Here is a 19,810-nt window from a genome sequence, read left to right as displayed (position 1 = left end):
ATTGACGTAGAGTCACGTGGGAGCAGCGAGCTTCCGCCCAAACTGGTTTGCCGGTGTCCGGCGCCTCTTTCGATTAGAACACAAATCCGTTCCGTTGCGGCCGCGGTTCCCGGCTCCGTCGCCGCCGCGCCGGAGAGGAGACCGGCTGTGAGAATCAGGCCTTACACAGCCCATAATCAGCTTCGCCGAACACCTACAGGCTTGCAGACAGGCCAGACCGACATACCCCCACCTCACAAAACTCTAGGCAAGGCAGAAGAACACACCCTTCGCCGACTACAAACACACTCTCGTAACTCCATTTATACTTCACCAAGGGTACCCCTCACTCTACAAACCAGAGTGCCCACACTGTGGAGAAATAGCGACAGCTTTTCACATGGTGTGGGCGTGCCATTTCAATCCTGCCGTCGACAGACTTCCGAATCCCGATATGAAGCAGTCGGAGGCCATGCGAACAGCGAGGACCCCGACAAGCAACGAGGACTGGTTTCTCAGGGCCCACGCTGCGGCGCTGGCCAGTGGGCTGCCAGAATAGGCGGATCACCCAAGGCTCCAGTAATTGCCATTGTTTAAATAAAGTTTTCAATCAATCAATCAACGCGGGTAGATGGCGAAGACGACGGCATTGAAAGCACAGCTCGCAAGCCTGGCAGTTCGAACAGGCAGGATGCTAGGATTCCTGCCAAATAATGTACTCTCGACCACTTAACGCGACCTCTTACCAAGCTCTTTCCGGCGAATAAAATGTTTTACAATCAATGCCAAGTGATTCTTCATCTGAGGTTAGTATATGAACCGACTTACTTTAAAGCGAACGGAACGTCCGATCTGGCCGTGACTCGGAGGCTGACGCAAATCCGGCTTAGTGCTGACTCCGGCCTCTTTGAGAGCGGGAAACAGATATCTCTTTCGGTGGCGGGTTCTCGCTTGATTCTGCAATGTTCAACTTGTAGTTTGTGTGTTAGACTCTTGAACCATTGGACGCTGACGGGGATGCCGTTTGGTGCGGACTCTTGCCTGGTTGAGAATTCGAGTTTGTAGATTTTACTGGGAGTACCTACTAACCACTTTGTAACATAACTGTAAATAAACAGGTACAGTTGAAGTTGTCCTCTCAGCTCAACGTGTCGCTGGGTCAGCAAACAAGCGGGAACATCATTAATGAGGAACAAGAACGTCATTATGAAACAACAGCGTGAAGACGACGGGGGCAACAGTGAAGACGACAGAAGGAGCGCTGACTCTCAACTAACTTTATTTGACTTGAAATGAACTCATACGCATGAGCGTCTGGAATATTGCGTGTAAGGAAAAGGAAGAAAGAGTATAATCACAGATAACAAACAACATACAATCCACTGAGCCCTCAGCTTGTGTCCAGGATTGCGATCTCTTTATCTGTAAAAACTATTGTGGCCTTGCTGATGCACTTGCCTCGTTTTTTTTTGCGAGGTGTTATGATTCCATAACTTCACGCGTGGTCTTATCCCTGTTTTTATACAATACTATTGCTGTATTGAAAATGGGCGAACACCCGCTGCGCGTGAGACAGTGCTTGGAAATGTAGGAATCTGGGTCGTTGTTTTCGACATTGTTGTTGTGTTCCCGAAGGCACGTGTTCAGACATCGTACAGCCTGCCCTACGTAAATAGCTGGGGATGATAAACTGATCTGATACACTACGCCTTCATTGCACGCAACGAACTGCTTCTCATTTCGTATAGTACAACCCTAGCGTGCACCTCGGTTCCGTGCTTCCAGCTTGTGATGCACCTTTGGACATATGCGGGCCAGTTTCAAGGGAGCGGACAAAAATACATGAGCTTGATACCGCTTCGCCACGTTCTTCAACCCATGAGAGAGGTGGTGTACATAGGGCAAGACAACGGATTTATTACTTTTATCCCTGTTGCGTTGTTTGCTGATGTGGCAAAACCTACTACTTACTCCTTTAGCTAGCTCACCCGAGATGCGCGCCAATAGTTCTTGCGGATAGCCTGCTTCCTAATCTGGTCACCTGGGCTTCGAAACTAACGTTCATGAGATGGAAACACGATTTATTCACGGCATTCTGTAGGCACGACTTGGCTATGCAATTTCTAACTCTCTTGGCGTGCCCTAAGTTGAAACTGAGGATCGGTTCAATTGACCTTGTGTTATAGTGCCGAGGTGCACGCATGAGAAGCAGTTCGTTGCGTGTAATGAAGACGTAGCGTATGAGATCAGTTTATCGTGCGGAGCCATTTACGTAGGGCAGACTGGACGATGTCTGAACACGCGCCTTCGGGAACACAACAAAAATGTCGAAGACAACGACCCAGATTCCCAAATTGTCAAGCAGTGTCTCGCATGTAGCGGGTGCTCGCCAGTTTTCAATACAGCAATAATATTGTATAAACACAGGGATAAGACCACGCGGGAAGTTATGAAATCATACCATATCGCAAGAAAACCCGGGGTAAGTGCATCAACAAGGCCACAGTAGCTCTTACAGATAAAGAGCTCGCATTCCTGGACACAAACTGAGGGCTCAGTGGATTGTATTTTGCTTGTTATCTGTGACTACACTCTCTTTTCCTTTTCCTTACACGCAACTTTTCCAGACGCTCACGCGTATGCATTTCAATTCAAATAAAGTTACTTGAAAGTCAGCGTTCATTTTGTTATCTTCACTTTTGTCCCTGCCTTCTTCGCGCTGTTGTTTCATAATGAACCGGTATCAACTCGCCAAACTCGCTCTTCCTCCACAACAAGAACATCGTTCCATCATCCAACCTCACCCTTGTTGCGGCGAATTTCTTCGAGCAAGAGCTGCTTCCAATAACACTGATACGAGCTTTGCAGTCGCAGCACACAAAGCTCGCATTCAAGAGACCGAATGGCGAGGAGTGATGCATAATCACCCAGATAACCACTTATGTTTTTTGAACATCCTAAGAATGCCTAGTGCTGGATATTGTGTACTTCTCATAGACATCCCAATTAGTGCACGGAATGTACCGGAGATGTTCCATAGATCATCAGAAATGCATCGGTACCTCTAGCATACATAGGATGTGCATTAGATCAAATGGTTGGATATTTGTCGCATCCAGGGGATATCCATGATCATATAATGTTCTTCTAATGGATATCCTAATTTGTCCATGGAACACACGGAAGATATTCTATAGATCACCAAAAGTGCTTCTTTACCCCTAGTAATGGATGTGCACTAGACCTCGCAGTTGGATATTTGTCGCATCCACTGGATGGCCACAAAAGCTACATGACCTATAATCGGTGACCTATAATCGGGGGCTGCGCACATGATGCGCAGCCCCCGATTATAGGTCACCGGTTCAAATCCCTGCCGCTAGCTAGGCTCTAACTTAGCTAGTAAGTTTATGCTGTGCGGAACGCTGAATCGTATTGTGGTGTGCGAAACGTTGAATTCTGCGGCAAACGGTCAGCACGACACGATTTTTTCCGACGCGCGATGTCGACAACTACAACTACGACGCCGACGGCTTTTCGATCGAACGAGCTGTATACGCTGTCAGGTAACATATTTCGTAACCTCTAAGCACAAGGAAGAAAGCCACTTGGTTGTGAAAAATTCAAGATTGTGCAAAATTCAAGGTTGCTGCCGAGAAGAACGCAGGGGTATGAAAAAAAAAATTGGGGAAGTTTTGGGAATTCTCAGTATTCTCGTTGAGCGGCGGAGTGACCTCTTGCTATTTTGAAGATTGCTGTGAGATCACCGCAGGGTATGCACACCGTACTCCGTTCTAAACAGGTCAAGTGCTCTTGATAAATATACCGCTTGTTTTTTTTTTCTTTTCAGTTACGAGTGGTCAACGTACACCAGTGCCAGTGGTGCCTACGCCCTCATGAAATTTAACCGCCAGAAACCCTACGCACTCCTTGGCCCGGCCTCAGGCAGGAGCTATGATGCGTTTGCCAGTGCGACGCTTAACCCTGGAGAGTTTTTCTCTTTTGCAGTCCGAACGTCAACCGACAGCAAATACGGTCAATCCCACGCGGTGAGTGCTGTGAAATATGCAATTATGGCACCCAACGTCGCGCTTTGCATGTTTACAGGGAACTTATTACCTTTCCGGGAACGTATAACAGCTCGAACGGTGGTTATTTCAATATTCTGTATTAATACATAGCGTATATTGCCACCCTACCCCTATCTTTTCTTCTATCGCTCCCCCCTTTCTTTCCCTCTCCCTGTTCTTTTATTCCCGCTAGCCGCAGCTCAGGTGCTTCAGGTTTAGATGGCAGACGCCGTGGCTAGCAACATCTTTTCCTTCTATTTTTATCTTTTTAATAATAAATAGCCACTAACAACAACAACGAACGGTGCTGGCCCGCGCATTAGATTCAGTGCGGAAAAAAATTGGCAAAGGCTTAGCTTGGATAAGCCCGGTAAGTTGCGAAAGCAATAGCCCTGGCTGTGCCTGGTATTAAGATCGACGTCAGCGGGTCTCGTTTGGAGCCAGCCAGCACACCTGTTTCTACTGTGCATAGCTGCGAGCAACTTCAGCGTGATTACTTTCGGGCCTGCCGCCATAGACAGCACGCACGGAGAGGACCCAGGTGCCAGCTGACTTCAATTACGGAGTTTGCCCGGTTGGAGTACAGGACCAAAACCAGACCCCCTTTCCGAAAGGTCTGCACGTGTAGAACGCCGCCGCCGCCGCCGCCGTCGCCTCGGGGAGACGAACGTTATCTTCCCCATTTGCCGTGACCGTGCCAGGGAACAAAGGGCCTCGTCTCCTGTTGCTCTTTGTCGTGCCAAGCACCGCGACAAGCTGGCGGGCATCATCTCCGACCCGAGCACGAGGAACCACTTTCTGCCTTTTCGTGACCTTGCGTTCGGCCTCGAGCGGCGGGTGACATTTGATGATCAACAGATGTCGGTGACCCGCAGAAACCTTCGGCTGGCCGGGGGCCATCACCTACCACAGTCGACGCTACCTCGACGACGACCTTCTTTCCCTCAGACTCAACATGTGACGTGGGCGTGGCCCTAAGTGCAGTGGTGTGTTTGTGCGCACAAGTTTGTGTTGTTTGTGATCTGGGCCCCTCCCACCCCGGCGTGGGCGTCCTCAACCTAGGGAATTTAGGGAAGGCGAACAGTATAAATGTCGAGAACGAATGCGGCAGAGCAGCTCACTTCAAGCCTCTCTTGAGCCTCCCATAGCCTCTCTTAGGGCCTCTTTTGGAGTCTCACTTCAGTCTCTAACCATGTTGTAAAAAGATGTAAATAAACCCTCTTGTAATCTTCCTCCCATCACTTAACTCTTCGACTTGGCGGCACTCCTGTCCTGGTGGTGGTGGGAACGGGTTCGAAGCTTGACCGCGGTTCCGTCAAGCGAGCAGCAGCAGCAGCGAGCTGGCAACGACTCCGAACCGACCCATCTTCGCCAACAACTGGTGGCAGCGTCAACACTGGTTTGGCTGGTGGTGTGTCTTGGTAGTGCTCTTAGTAAAGCTTATGTTTATCAAAGTTTTGCCCATTTGTTTTACATGGCATTATACTCACCACACGAGGGCGCCCACGTGCTGGGAGATTTATGTGCGCTTCGGTCGCCAAAACGAGCGGCTGACGCTAACGGATGATTGTCTAGAAGCTCCGAGCTACACCGCCAAAGCCGGCGGCCCAGGTTGCGCATAACCGCTGGATGGATGGATGGATAGGAGCGCCCCTTTTGAAACGGGGTGGTGGAAACTGGCACCATGCTCAGCTTTTCTTTCTTTATTTTTATTTTTTTTTCTTAATTTTTTTAATTTTTTTATTTTTGTTTCCCTTTTTGTTATTTTTTAATTTCTTTTTTTTTATTCGCGGCAGCGGCGCGCAGCTGCTGCGGGGCGCGGCGTGGATCCGCTGGGACAGCAGCGACGAGCTGAGTTGGGCCCCAGTTTTCTCTCCGTCTGGCGTGACGTCACAACAAAGGTCAAACGTGGATCCGCCGGGACGACGCTGAAGGCTCAAAACCTAGAACAGTATTGCTTTCGCAATAAAATAAAACAAAAGCGGACAATTCACTGAACACGTACGAAAAGGGATCCCGCGCCATCCAAATATCACCCGCACAATCCTGCAGCAGAAGAGGAACTGCGCTGCGCTTATCGCGTCCCACCTGACGGTGGCTCGAGAATGCCGCGTGACCTGACTGCACCGGCGGAAGACAGGCGACGCTTCTTCTACCGGCGGCATCGCGGGGAGTGACAATGTCACTGTGTCAGCAGTGCAACTGACTTCAAAGCTGAAGAGCAGTTTCTGCAATTTATTGATTTTTTTCTTTTTTGGCAGTTATAATTATATGCAAGATCTCGTTAGTGCAGGGCTGCCAAACATTCGCGACATTGTCACTGGGAGTATACAGCTGATCGGAGAACAAAGAATGCAAAACGTTATTGAGAGAACTCGCGCTCCCAAAGACTAAACAATACGGTCGCGGCGACGATGCGGCAAACGCTACAGCATTGGGGAAACTGAACCACAAAGAAAGGGATTGACAGGATGCGCCCGCAAAGTGACTGGTTTCGCACAGCGGTGGTTTTTAGTTTTTTTATGGCCGTCCACGCTTTCACACTACACTCGTGGAACCCCCGCGTATGACATGATTATGAAGGAATTGCTAACGTCTCGAAATGTCGGCATCAGACAAGATTCGAACTATTTTGATTATATACAGCCAGTTTGTCTGTCGAGAGTAACCAATACGTAATGGCTTTTGTCCCGATGTTAAATGTCCTTCGAATGGCATTACGTCTGAACACTGCCGTGGTGTGCTTCCTCAAAACGGAAGAAATTGGTGCGTTGAATAGAGTTGATAGAGTGCAAATTGCTTTGCGGCACGCTACTTGCTCGAAGTTTGAAGTTTTAAACCTGTGAATAAAAATGTTGCTCAATGTGTATGCTATCATATCTCTGTCGTGAGAATACCGGCCAGGACGGCCCCGTAGGCGGCTGTTGCAGTGTGTCCCACGTTTCGCAGTACGTAGTTTGTTTAGCTTCATTGTGTAACGGAAAGAGTAATCTCGCGATATTTCAAGCATGGAGATACAACATTCGCACGTTGATGCTCACAAGTGACTGTTCACGTAACTCATCCACAAAATCCCGATGAAATTCAAAAGCCCAAACTTCAAGTGTGTCTCCTCGCAAACTTTGTTCACAGTGTACTTAAATGAGTTGAAAGCGTGCTGGTACTTTTTTTTAGTATGTAAATATTGCCAAGAAGCCTTGACTGTTGTTCATGTCGAACGCCGCAGATACGCAGCTTATTCATTTCGTTGCAAGAGATGCGACCTGGTTTACCTCCAATGACCGCAGTCATAACCAACAGCTTTTACGTTGTTCAAGATTGTTGTATGGCGCCTTATCTCGAAGGTTCTGAAATTTAAACTGAGCATGGCCGAGAGCAGCGGTGGTTGTGTTCGACGACTGCCATGCACGCTTATTGCCGTTCCCAAGTTGCTCAGTTCGCTGTGTGTGCTAGTCAGGCCAATAAAGGATCTTTCTTTTGGAAGCCTTTCTATGCATTCCTGACTTCGCATCGTCGGGACAGTACATGACACCTGGCGGAAATGCTGGGCCGTGGGTCATCCCCCGGACACCCCTTTCAAGCCATGGGACCGGCCCTCTTCGTTTCGATCAGGAGGACCTGTCGCCAGTGCACCGAGCGAGCCGCCGACTTCAAGGTCTGCCACCTGAACACGGACCACTCTCGAACCGTACCCGGCTGTAGAAGGATGCTTCAACTACAGCATCAATTACAACTATTATATCGTACTCGGACATTTTTCAAACGCCGCGCAAGCCCGCAACTTTCAGCGGGATTCCCAGTGAAGATCCTGCAGATTGGATTAACCAGTATGACTGATTAGCCGCTTTCAGCAGATGGGATGACCTGGGAAAATTAGGGCAAGTTTGTTCGTGCCACAATGACCGATCGGACCGAGTAAAAAAAACTATGAAACTTCTTTGGCCGCCGCGGTGGCTCAGTGGTTATGGTGCTCGGCTGCTGACCCGAAGGACGCGGATTCGATCCCGGCCGCGGCGGTTGAATTTCTTTGGAGGAGAAATTCTAGAGGCCCGTGCACTGTACGATGTCAGTGCACGTTAACGAACCCCAGGTGGTCGAAATTTCCGGAGCCCTCCACTACGGCGTCTATCATAGCCTTAGTCGCTTTGGGACGTTAAACCCCATAAACTAAACCAAACCAAACTTCTTTGGTGACGTGGAACGCACTTTTGAATACGTTTACAAGCGTCGTCAACAAAGAATGGGCCGAGGTTTTACTACAATCGCGCATAAAGCATCCGAATCGGATGGTGTGATGTCCACACGAAATGGTCGGGGGATTTTTGAACGCGGTGCGTCGACATTGGTGCGTCGCACAGCGGAGCGCCGTGCGTGCCAGCCCAGCATTGCGGGTGCGCACGTGCGAATGGTGTGTCCGATGCGACGTCATTGAAGAACGCGACGGGCACGAGGAGAGCGGGGAGCTGACGTGTCAGAAAACCGAGGTGTAAGGGAAGACAGAGCAGCGGAGGTCGGGTCATTCAAGCGTGGAGGTGGCAGCCGTCGGACGTTGGGTCCGTGCTGCGGGGGACCTCTTTTGGATCTCCGACGCAAGCCTACAGCGTCCCTTTCAAGCTTGTAGGTGGCAGCCACTGCATTGAGGGTCCGTGCTACCGAGAGGCTTCCTTGGATAGCTTGCATAAGCCTACGGCGTTTCGGGACGCCGTCGACGGGTCTTGGCTACGCTTTTCCTGCTGCTACTGCCAAGTTTTTGGGGCGGCTGACTGGAGTCCAGCAGCGGCTTTCTGTGCTCATCTCCCCTCCTTACCACCTGGCTCTCTACCACCGCTGCCTTCCAGCAACGCATCGCAGATCGTCAATCCGCGTCCTTGCTGCCAGCAAGGCATCCCCGCTTCACCTGGGACGCTCCATATCTGGTGAACTTTTTCCCTTAGTCGCTTGAGTTGTACGCGTGTTGAGTGTGTGTTTTTATTGGTGTTTTTGTTTTTGATCGGCTCCTTCCCTTTAAATTATAAATACTGCTTCGTTTTGTTTGATCTGTTTGTTTTCTTGCTCAAACCTGCACGCGATAGCTTTCCCCTTCGGCAGTCGGGGACGCGTCAGCGATTCGCGACAGACGGTTACTGCTAAAATGAAAGAAATGGAGCCCTTCTTCCATCGAGCTGACCTCCAGGTTTCCGAAAAAAAAAAGGTGAAGCTTTTGGTCTTAGGCGCCAAAGGGCAGCTTTTCACCGGCTTCCCACACAATTAATCCTCTGAAAACTGTAGCAAAGTTCACCATTGAGACATCCACCATCGAGAGTACCCTGGACACCCAAGTTTGCCAGTACGGCCAGCAGCAGGATGTCTTTTCAATGCGCCACCCAGACGCTACGATGACAAACAACGACAGCTAGCGGGAGGTTATCCGTGAAACCGCTCGTGAAAAGCTGCGCTGAACTCGCCCATCGCCAGCACAGCTTGACGCCTCGGTGTTTGCGGATGCCGTTTGCGAGGTGGACAGCAAGTTCTAGGCGCCCTGAAAACGGCGACGGCCAAATCGCAACCAGCCGCCATCACTTACGCCGCAGCTTCCCGCCGCCAAAGGCTTCCCCCAGCTCGCTCCAGAAGCCATATGTACCAACACACGGATCGCAACAAGCCGGTCGTCCAAGAATGGTGCAGCGACCTGCGCCATTACAGCAGATGACGGGAGGACCCTTGATCAGCGATGCCCACTGTTCTTTCATTGCAACGAACATGGTTTAATTCTTCGGAACGGCCTCTGCAGAAGAAAAGGCTTTCGTATCGTCTCCACTGACGCCCCACGACCACGCCCCGGTGAATGTCAAGGGGAGATAGACGAGTACCTGCGCCGTGAGAAGTGCGTGTCATCGAGACGTCTGTCCCGTTCACCGTTGCCGTCCACAGAACTCTCTGCGTCGCCGGGCCTCAGCTACGCACTAGCTGTTAGAGGAGATCCCCCGCGCCCAGAAGCTAATCTGAAGGAAGCAACCTTTCGAGGTGAGGTTGCTTGCCGACGACATGTCGAATATCCTCACTGCGGACGATGCAACGCCACACCGCATCCGCTACGACACCGGCGCCGCAAACAAAGTATAACCCGACAGTGACGTGATGCAACTTCGAGATTATAGCGATGCCACGCAGAGAGACGACGACAAGCCCTCAGCCGCAGTATCAAGACATGATGAAGCCTTGATAGCAATCCTAGACCAACATACAACTCGAAAACAAGAACCTCTGACCTTGAAGTAACAGCTGACGGCAGCCAAGTTACTACTTCGGTTGACACGGGAGCAGGGTATTCAGTGATGAATGAACACTTCGCCACGTAGCTGAAGATAGCCACAACCGTTCTGGACGTCCACAAACCCGCACCGCAGGGGCCCTTGTCATTCCACAACCTGAACTATGCACATCGACAGTGGCTGCAAACGGACGTACCTATGCTTAGACCTTTGTAGTGACAAAGCAACGTTGCTGCAAGGTGATATTTAGTATGGCTTTCCTTAAGCGGCCATTGATTTCTATCCAAGCTCATCGCGCTCTCGGCGACGAAGCCATCCCTTCGATGACAGCCCTGAAGCATCACACTGCCCTGAGTGTCTTGGGTGAACATGTAAACGTTCCTACCCATTAAAGCTTCTAAATCGCGGTAGCTGCCAGGGATCCGAAGCGTCCAAAGCATCAGCGGGGGAAGCACAGAGTGGCTTTTCTACCGGGGAATCGCAAGTTTTCGGAGCGAGCATGCTGTGCTGGTGGTAACAATTTTTAGCAAATACGACCGACATCTCAATAGATACACGAATATTGCGTTTTTGGAGGAAGTCACTGACGTAGGCAACGCCTTCGCCCTCTGAGACATATTCGGAAAACGCCCGCTCTTCCAAGACCATGCATAAGCCTTGGACATCCACCTAGCGCTGCCCGGGCACAGACAAGACCCGATACGCGGTTTGCGTCAAGTTATAGGGACCGTTTTTCATCCTTGGCAACGGCCGGCCAAATGCCGATTGCCGTGCATTGCATCATAACCGACTAAAATCCCCGACCTCCCCGCCACAATCCCTACCGTGCATCACCGCGAGAACACCAAATCATCTGCGACCAAGTGAACGAAATTCTTCGCGACGACGTGATTCAGCCTTCAAAGAGTCCTTGCGCATCGCAGGTTGTTCTCCTCAAAAAGAAAGACGCAAGTCTTCGCTTCTGCGTCCATTACCGCAGTTTAACAGCATAACGAAGAAGGTCGTCTAGCCATTTCTAAGGATCGGAGGTACCCGCGACCGAATATCCATACCAAGTACTTCTCGTCGATGGACCTCAAGAGCGGGTACTGGCACATTGAAGTCGTGAAGGAAGACTTAAAGAAGGCAGCCTTCATCACGCCAGACGGGTCATTTGAGTACAGTCATGCCATTACGGTTTTGCACTGCAACAGCAGCGTTCGAGCAGGATATGGCCACGGGGCAGGCAGGCTTAATAATAAAATCATGTTTATTTTCACCAATTAGTACAAAAAGCAGAAAGAGGTAGCTGAAGAAAAACTGCTTTTTACGCAGCTTGACAGCTCTCCAGCCTTCTTTACATCAGCAGAATTGAAATGATGTCGAACAAGTTTTTTTTTTCGCTTACCAAGACATGGAAAGCAATGAAGGTTACACTGCAATACATGAACACAACACTGAGAAAACAGTCATGAAAAATAAAGCATTGTGAGTAGCATGCAAAAAGGGAGGCAATGTGCCTATGTGCCACTGTAGAAACATCTGCGTAGTCCGTGATCAATTCATTCTTCAGCCGCATTATATATCTTACTGAGTTGACCATCGCTTGAAAGTTGGTATCGAGCCAAGCCTTTCTTTACTCTTTTTACCACACAAAACTGGAATCACCTTCCTTCCGACATTGTTTTCATTTCTGAAAACACCCGATTCAAATGTCAAATGTGCTTTAGCTAACATTGCACGGTTTGGAGTTACCATGCCTTACCATGCTTTGGTTGATATTTTTAATTGGCCACAAATGCTTGTTCCACCCACTTACCTCTCTGTAATGCTTCGGCTCTTAGGGTAAATAAATAAATACGTTTGTGACATTTTTTGCGGGGATCTCAAGTTTACCAAACATGTAGGAGCGCAAAAATACGAACATGGACGTAGTCAGGGACGCAGTAAGGCGCTTTACTGGACGAAGGGCGTCGTACTGTATAAAAGCTCCTTTAGCCGTGCGCAAAAGCACGAACTGCAAACAATCACGTGTTCGAGATGCGTATCAAGAAAAACCATTTGACTTTGGCGAAGAACCACTGATGTACCAATAATGCAGTTATTTCCTCGTTTCTTGATATAAAAGGGTTTTACAAGTTAACCTTCCGGTTTGTTGCGACTTTTCAATGACACTTCACAAACCGATAGGCGAGGATCACAGGAGACACGATTCTTCACCGAGCAGGCTTGGCAGTAATCGGCAATATGGGAGCCTTTTTTTTCTTTTTTTGCGTTTGTGTGAGCACGAGCGTTTATTGGAAAAAAAGTCCCCCATATTCCAGGTCACTGCGAAGCCTTCTTGGTGAAGAATCGGGTCGCCTGCGAGCCACATCTATCGTATTGTAAAGTGTTGGTGAAAAGTTTTGACAAAACAGAGCGTGAATTTGTAGAAGCCTTTTATATCTTTAAACAAGGAGGCGATTGTGTTAATTATAAATCAGTGGTTAATCGCCGTTTTTTCTTGACGGGCATCTATACAGATATCAATGTTTGCGGACCATGCCTTTGTACAAGGGTAAATGAGCTGGAATGTAAATGCTTTTCATCCAATAAAGCTTTCTGATAATACAGCGCTCGTACCGTTCCGTCACTGCGTCCGTGTTCGTACTTTCGCGCTCCTAAATCCATCCTAAATACGCACCAACAAGCCCAGCTACAATTACTTCTTAGTTATATCTCAAGTTTTCTCAACCAAAAATGCTTTGTTTCGTACGCAAATAATAGTGTTTTTCTGTATCATTGAAAAGAGAATGCTGTTAAATACACTGTTATGTGCTGCCGTAGAGAAAATTTATTAAATAATGGTTGAAAAAAAGTAATGCACACGACCCTCAAATTACCTTTTTTTTCCTATGGTAAGAAAAGTTAACTCAAACATCATCATCACCTTTGCCACGCTCCCTCCTAGACAAGGCAATCTCCCATGTCTCTCCAATTAACCCTGTCCTTTGCCAGCTGCGGCCACGGAATCCCCGCAAACTTCTTAACTCATCCACGCACCTAACTTTCTGTCGCCCCCTGCTACGTTTGCCATCTACGCTTGGAGCCTGTCCTGTTGCTTCACGTTCCTTCTTGTCCCTTGTGCGCCTTTCTGTTTCAAACTTGGAATCCGCTCCGTTACCCTTAAGGACCAGCGGTTATCTTGCCTTCGCTTCACATGCCGTGCCCAAGCCCATTTCTTCCTCCTGATTTCCATAAAGATTCAATTCAATTCAGTTCAGTTTTATTCAACATCTTGAGGAAGTTGCGTGCGCTGACAAAAGCCATAGAAAAAATGGCCTGGCTTAGCTTATGGTTAAGCCTAGGATGCGAAGCATATCGCCGGCGGAGGCTGCGCGTCCGCAAGCGAGCGCACGAGTTGAGCCCCAGCTTTCACAGCTGTTGTGACGTCAGCGCCCCTAGCGGAAGGAGCGGGAGTTAGGCCGCCGGTGGAGGCTGCGCGTCCGCAAGCGAGCGCACGAGTTGAGCCCCAGCTTTCACAGCTGTTGTGACGTCATATCACGTGGTGCGCCGATGGAGGTCAAGTGGTAGCTACGCGGCCGCGCGCGGTGCAGCAAGGAAGAGCTCGGTTGTGCGGCTAGTATTCTTCGCATAAAAGCTTGAGAGAGGTCGACGGACCCTACAGTGACTTGACGGCAGCACCGGAGCGTTATGCAGCATGTGGCATACATTCATAACAGTATCACTGAGATACATGCATATGGAAATAAAACGGCATGTCAGCTCACAGGAAAAATACAGATCACAAGTACAAATCTGAGTGACGCGAAGTGCCGACGGTATCCAAGTGTACAGGGTCGTCCACTCCAAGTACGAACACGCCGCAGCGTGGCCGCGCTCCGCGGGGCGCGAGCGCATCCGGCGCGATCGCGCATCGAAGCTCTGCGGCGCAGGCGCACACGGGCCTGGAGGCGGTGCTTCGTGTCGTCTGCTACAGCGCGGGAGGGCACAGTGCTTGCTCTGAGGTGAAGCGCACCTAACTTTCTGCATGATTACAGTGCTCGTGTGCACCGAGCGCTGTAGTTAGTGAGGGAAAGCGCACTAACTACAGCGCGTTGTCGCTGGTTGCGCGTGCGACAACTCAGCGGCCGAGAGCGCTCGATCTGTGTGCGTGCGCATGCGGAAAACCTACAAATGTATTTGCTTGGCCGAGTGAACCTCAAACTTCGAAAGTGCGGCAGCGCTTTAAGTGTTGAAACCGGAGCACGTGTCTCCCTGCAAAATTCCATTGGCACGGAATACTCTTAGTTATGTACTCCCGGTGGTGGCTGATGGGCTGCTGATCCCAAAGTTGCGGAATAGAACTCCGGCCATGACTGCTGCATTTCGATGCAGGGGAAACGCAATAACGCAATTGTCCTGTGCGGCTTCATTAAATGTTACAAAAACCCATGTGGTGGAAATTAATCCGGAGCTCTCTATTCTGGTAGCCCATGCGCACCTTTTGCATGCGAAACACCTTATAACATTGCCATTGATAAAGAATCGTGTGGCCGCTTGGAGAGGCTTCCAGCTCCGTGCGCCTGTTGTGGTTGAAATGAACACGATAATTTTAGCGATTTTTGACTATTATTTTATTCGGACCCGACGAAATAGCGAGCGCAGTGCATGCAAAACATTAGCGTGCTTTATTAAGAAATTGTAGTGTAGCATCCGTAACCACAGGAACTGATCCGAAGACAGAGAAAGTATCTCTGGTACCTCGACTAAGCATAAACCTTGCTTCACATGATTTCTGGAAAATCCAAGCAATCGAGAGCGCATGGAAGCTGGCAACACCGGTCTTGCACTTACACCAGATAAGGACCTAAAAAATAAACTCAGCTTTGTTAACGCACGTGCCCCCATCAGCCCCTATGATTGCTGGTCTCAGGAACTCAAAGGGACACCTCAGCAATACAGATTATATTGATTGCTTATCCTACAAAACAAAATCTTTCCGACCAAGCGTCATCAACTTCTCTACATATGTTGACCTTACTTTGTTGCAGTGTATATTCATGGACCAATCTTTAAATGCCGTCGCTTTTCCATGGAGCGGTGAGTATATTTAACGCTTGTTTACTGTCTGGAACAGAGGTGACAATGTCTGCTTTCAAAATTCGGTCTTACCGTCTTGCCTTCGCGAATTCGGTCTACAGCAATGGTGTAAGTTTAAATTTTGATATTAAATTCCTGACTAAGCTCCCAGAGCTAGGCACCGTTTGAACATTTGGCCGCGGTCCAGCGCTTAAATGAAAAGATCACAACGAAACCGGATCGGATGATCTAATTCGCATACGCTTCCAGACTTCCACGTCTTTAATTAATTACACGCACAAGGGCGTCCGCAGAACTTTTTCCAGGGGGGTGCACCCGATGTCTGGGGATGGGGGAGGCGATAGGTCTGTAGTTGTTTTCTACTAGGGCATAAATAATATCCGCAATTCCAAGGGGGGGCAACCGCCCCCCTTGCCCCCCCTTCCGGACGCCCACGTACACGCATGAGCAACAGCCGGCTACTGCTGATCGTACACGGGAGAGATCACACTATAACTGGCGCCATAATGCGCAATAAAACACAGTTACTGGGCTCGACACTTAACATAAAGAAGACTGCACACGGTAGAAATTGAATGCTCATTTAAAAAAAACAATAAGCGATGAGCAGTCATAATCAGAGTAAACGACCTATGAAAAATAAACACAAGAAATGAAAAATAACTCATACTCAAAAAGAGAAAGACAAAACAAGAAGGACATAATCGCCGACACATGGTTTTGCGTAGACTAGGGACGCATAAATAGCAAAGCAAACAATGTTGTACGCGAGCGCAGACGGTAGTCTGCGAGAAGAGTCAGGTGCACTGTAAAAATATTTGCACCCTTAAGGATACATTTTCGTGTCTATCACTCACACCCTTGCACCCTCCCCATAGGGTGCGAAGTATGCTCGTCGCATCCATAGCAAGGGTGGGATTGTTACATTTGCACCCTTATTTTTTCACTGGCCAAAAAAGGTGCAAAGTATGTTTATCGCAACCTTTTTCCGACAGCTTTGCAGTTTCATTGGTTCTGATTACTTTAAAAGGCGCTGATCAATTTCTTTTTGGGGGTGCACTCTTGAATGGAAGCCAAACATTTCCAACGAAAAGCTGCCGACGAGATGTCTAACTTTGCACTAACGTTACGGCATCTCCAACTATATATACAATACGCAGATATGTCTTTCGCGAAGATTCTGAACCTCCTTGCTGGGGGGTCACATTTGTGATGTCTGCATGATGTTCACGTTGTTATTTTGCTACATATATTAAAGAAAGAGAGAGAGCAAAAGGGCTTGCTAAAGGAGGTCAACCCTCAGAAACCCGCTCGCACTGTAATACGATGCTAAAATGTGCCACATATTTTTGCCAAAGGAACATACACGGATGAGCTTTACTGGAATGAGTCATACAAAGCTACTGAGGGGGCAGAGTACAACACCACTGCTGCGCGCATTATTTACTTGCGATAACAAGCATACTTTCTCTAACTTTATATATGCCATTTCAGCGAGCCCCTATTTAGAGTCAGTTACGCTTAGCACTTCAGCTAAAATGATTCAGTTATCCCATTATGGGGACGCAGATTGCTGTAATAGCTGCTCGCATCAAGGTTGCAGATGTCTTTTAATGGAAAGCTCGAATAGCTCACATAATTTTAAAAGCACGCTTGATTGAACTACTGCAATTTTGTTCAACAAGTCAAAGAACATTCGTACACCCTCACGCACCCTTGCACCCGAAGGAGCTACAACACCCTTGCGCCCGTGCACCTTTGAAGGGTCCATGGGTGCATTAAAAGTGCTAACGTGCTCAGCGCACCATTTTCCAAAGAAATAAGAAAAAAATAAGGGTGTGGAAAAGGTGCAGCCACGAGCGCTACACATTTAAGAATGCAATTTTTTTTTACTGTGTAGTGAGTCATTTCTTGTTTGTATTCAAACCAAATAGGCTTCTCTTCGGACTAGTAATTTCGTTGGCGAAATTTGAAGGTTAATAAATACCAGACTTCGAGAAATTTTCTTTTCGTTAAAACATAGCGAGAGAACACCCATTTTCAAATATTTCGTTTTGGGCGTTGCAGTAATGCTTTGTTTGAAAGCGTACTGGACGATGCAGTTGCCACCAGCTCATTTCGTCGCGATACTCTGTTAGCACCATGCTGTACTAAAGATTTAAAGGCAGTCTGTTTGATGCTTGCTTATATCTCAGACATTCGGCTCGGCGGTCAAAATATCCTCTGTTAGCACCGTTCTGTTAGTCGGCTTCGACAAGTGTCCATACACTGAGACAAGAGAGAAAGATCTCTTTAATAGAGAAGAGATTTTAACCGGCGTGAATATCCGCTGATATGCTACTCTGCGTACAGGAGTGAATAGGGGAGTAAAGACGGAAGAAGGGTGCTAGAAAAGAATGTGATCAGTGAAGAGAGTTGCAACGTAAAAGTTCACTGCTTGGTGGCGTCTTTGGATGAGGCCGAAGTCAAGTTCTGTGCATGCACTGTGGGGTGAAGAAGTGTTCGGGCAATTAGAATTTGTCTTAAGCACCAATAAAACAGGGAAATAAGAACACCAATGCACGTCGCTGATGTCTGTAGGAGCTTAAAGGACCTAATAGAGAGTCACTGTGAGTGGCACTCGGATGATGGACTGCATGAGCACGTTCGTTGGCGTACGCTGAACATTCGAAGAGAATATGAAGTACAGTTCTATTGAGCCGCAGTTCTCACAATATGGACTGTCTGCTTGCTTGAAACGGTATCGTAGGCTGTTCGCAAAAGCAACATTAAGACGAAGACGATGATAAATTGCTTCTAGATGACGTGGAAGCCCGATTGGTAGTCTTGATTTCAGCTGTGAGCCGGTGGAATGGAGGAAGGGGTAATGACGACTTGGCAAGTTGCAGAGGCAGTTCTTTTCATCCTGGGTATATTTTTTGACGAGTTGGGACGCAAGTGATTTTGTGAAGAAGATGCGCTTATAGTTACGACGTGGTAGACCCTTGGAGACCTATTCATCTGCTCTCTCGTTGCCCAGGATGCCGCAGTGAGCTGCAATCCATTAAAAAATTACCCAGTGGCCTTCAGCAACAGCCAATTGGAGCAGGTATCCAAGGTCATGTGAAATTGGATGGCGATTTGTTCTTTTCAGTAGATTGGATAACTTTTGTTGCGCTTCTTGCGAGTCCGTGAAGATTACCCAGCATCCTGGATTATGGCGCAAGATATAGGAGACACCTTCTTTTATTCCGTGTATCTCTGCTGTGGTGAAGGAAGTCCTACCCTGTAGGCGCCATGAAAGCATTTGGCCAAATGAGGGCACGTAAAGGCCGCATGATGAGGAGTCGTGAGAAGTAGAGCCATCAGTGAACATGTGCGTGCGTGTCCTGCGAATATTGCTCAATGCAGTTCAGAGGAGCTTGTAGCAGCCTAGCCTGCGGCTTGCTGCATGCTGCTCTTGCGTTGACACTTAGTATGAACTGCTTGATTTCAAAAGGTGACAGTGTCCAAAGAGGAAAAGTTAGAGCCAGTGGTTTATGTGGCTGACTGATGGCAGAAAGTTTCAATAGCCAGCTGCACAGCTTGACCAAAAGCGGATTTTTTGTGGGTTATATGGACTCGTTACAGGAAGCGTTTACTCCCGTGAAGAAAACGACGTAGATTGATTAGAATCGTTACCTGTGCGGTTATGATTTCGAGCGATAGACATCCTGCTTCCACAACTGTTCCCTAGGTGGAGGAGCTGTTCGGGAGGCCGGGACATATCCGTAGGCAGGTATACCGCGCTGCCTCCAGCGTCCTCTAATTGGTTGGAGGCATTTTCTGCAAAATCGGTAAACTATATCGCAAAAGACCACAAACATAGAAGCACGACACTCGCACGCGGCGGCGTTTTAAGTATTTCCCCTTTTGTCGGCGCATGCCCCTGCTCCTCTTCAGCAGCACTCCTTCCACTCTTTACCACGACGCACGCTAGTTGCGGCGTGACAAATGGCATGGTGGAAAACAGAATCAATAGCAGCCTTGATGTCGAGAAGAACAGCGATCGGGATGCGCCTAGAGTGTAGGTTTTCTTCAGGTGACCTGACGAAGGCAATGACATTGTCAACTGCAGATTTCTGCTGATGAAACCCGTTCACTTCATGGGGGTACCCAATATGACTTTCCAGAAACCTTGTTATGGGCTTGTGGATCATACGCTCTATAAGTAGCTCAGTAGGGCAATGGGCAGGAAAGATGAGCATTTGGCTGGCTGCTTCCACTTTTAGCCAGTTTCCACTCCGCAGGTACCTCACCAGTAAGGCGGGAAGAGCTGTAATAATCTAGCAAGCGAAGCCGGCAGTTTTGAGGTAGCTTTGCAAGAGCTTCATAGCTCACCTTATCGTTGCCCGGAGGCGTCCTCTTGTTTGACTCAGCGATGGCCGTGTTTAGTTCTATTATTGTGAACGGTTGTCCCATCGCAAGTAC

The 19,810-nt window shown here is 48.5% G+C and overlaps 1 protein-coding gene across 1 annotated transcript in view; it reads left to right on the top strand.

Moving 5' to 3' along the window:
- Positions 1-19,810, top strand: part of LOC149367864 (uncharacterized) — a 70,358-nt gene that overhangs the window by 24,479 nt on the left and 26,069 nt on the right. The window contains exons 3-4 of the mRNA XM_089567428.1: positions 3,830-4,028; positions 15,313-15,361. Of these exons, the coding sequence (XP_089423554.1) occupies positions 3,830-4,028; positions 15,313-15,361 (248 nt within the window). The remainder of the gene's footprint in view (positions 1-3,829; positions 4,029-15,312; positions 15,362-19,810) is intronic.

The sequence above is a fragment of the Amblyomma mixtum genome, chromosome 1 (assembly GCF_055824585.1).
Source record: "Amblyomma mixtum isolate Tamu chromosome 1, ASM5582458v1, whole genome shotgun sequence".
Taxonomy (NCBI): Eukaryota; Metazoa; Arthropoda; class Arachnida; order Ixodida; family Ixodidae; genus Amblyomma; species Amblyomma mixtum.
Note: the sequence above shows the minus strand (reverse complement) of the source record. Positions and strands in the feature narration are given on the sequence as shown.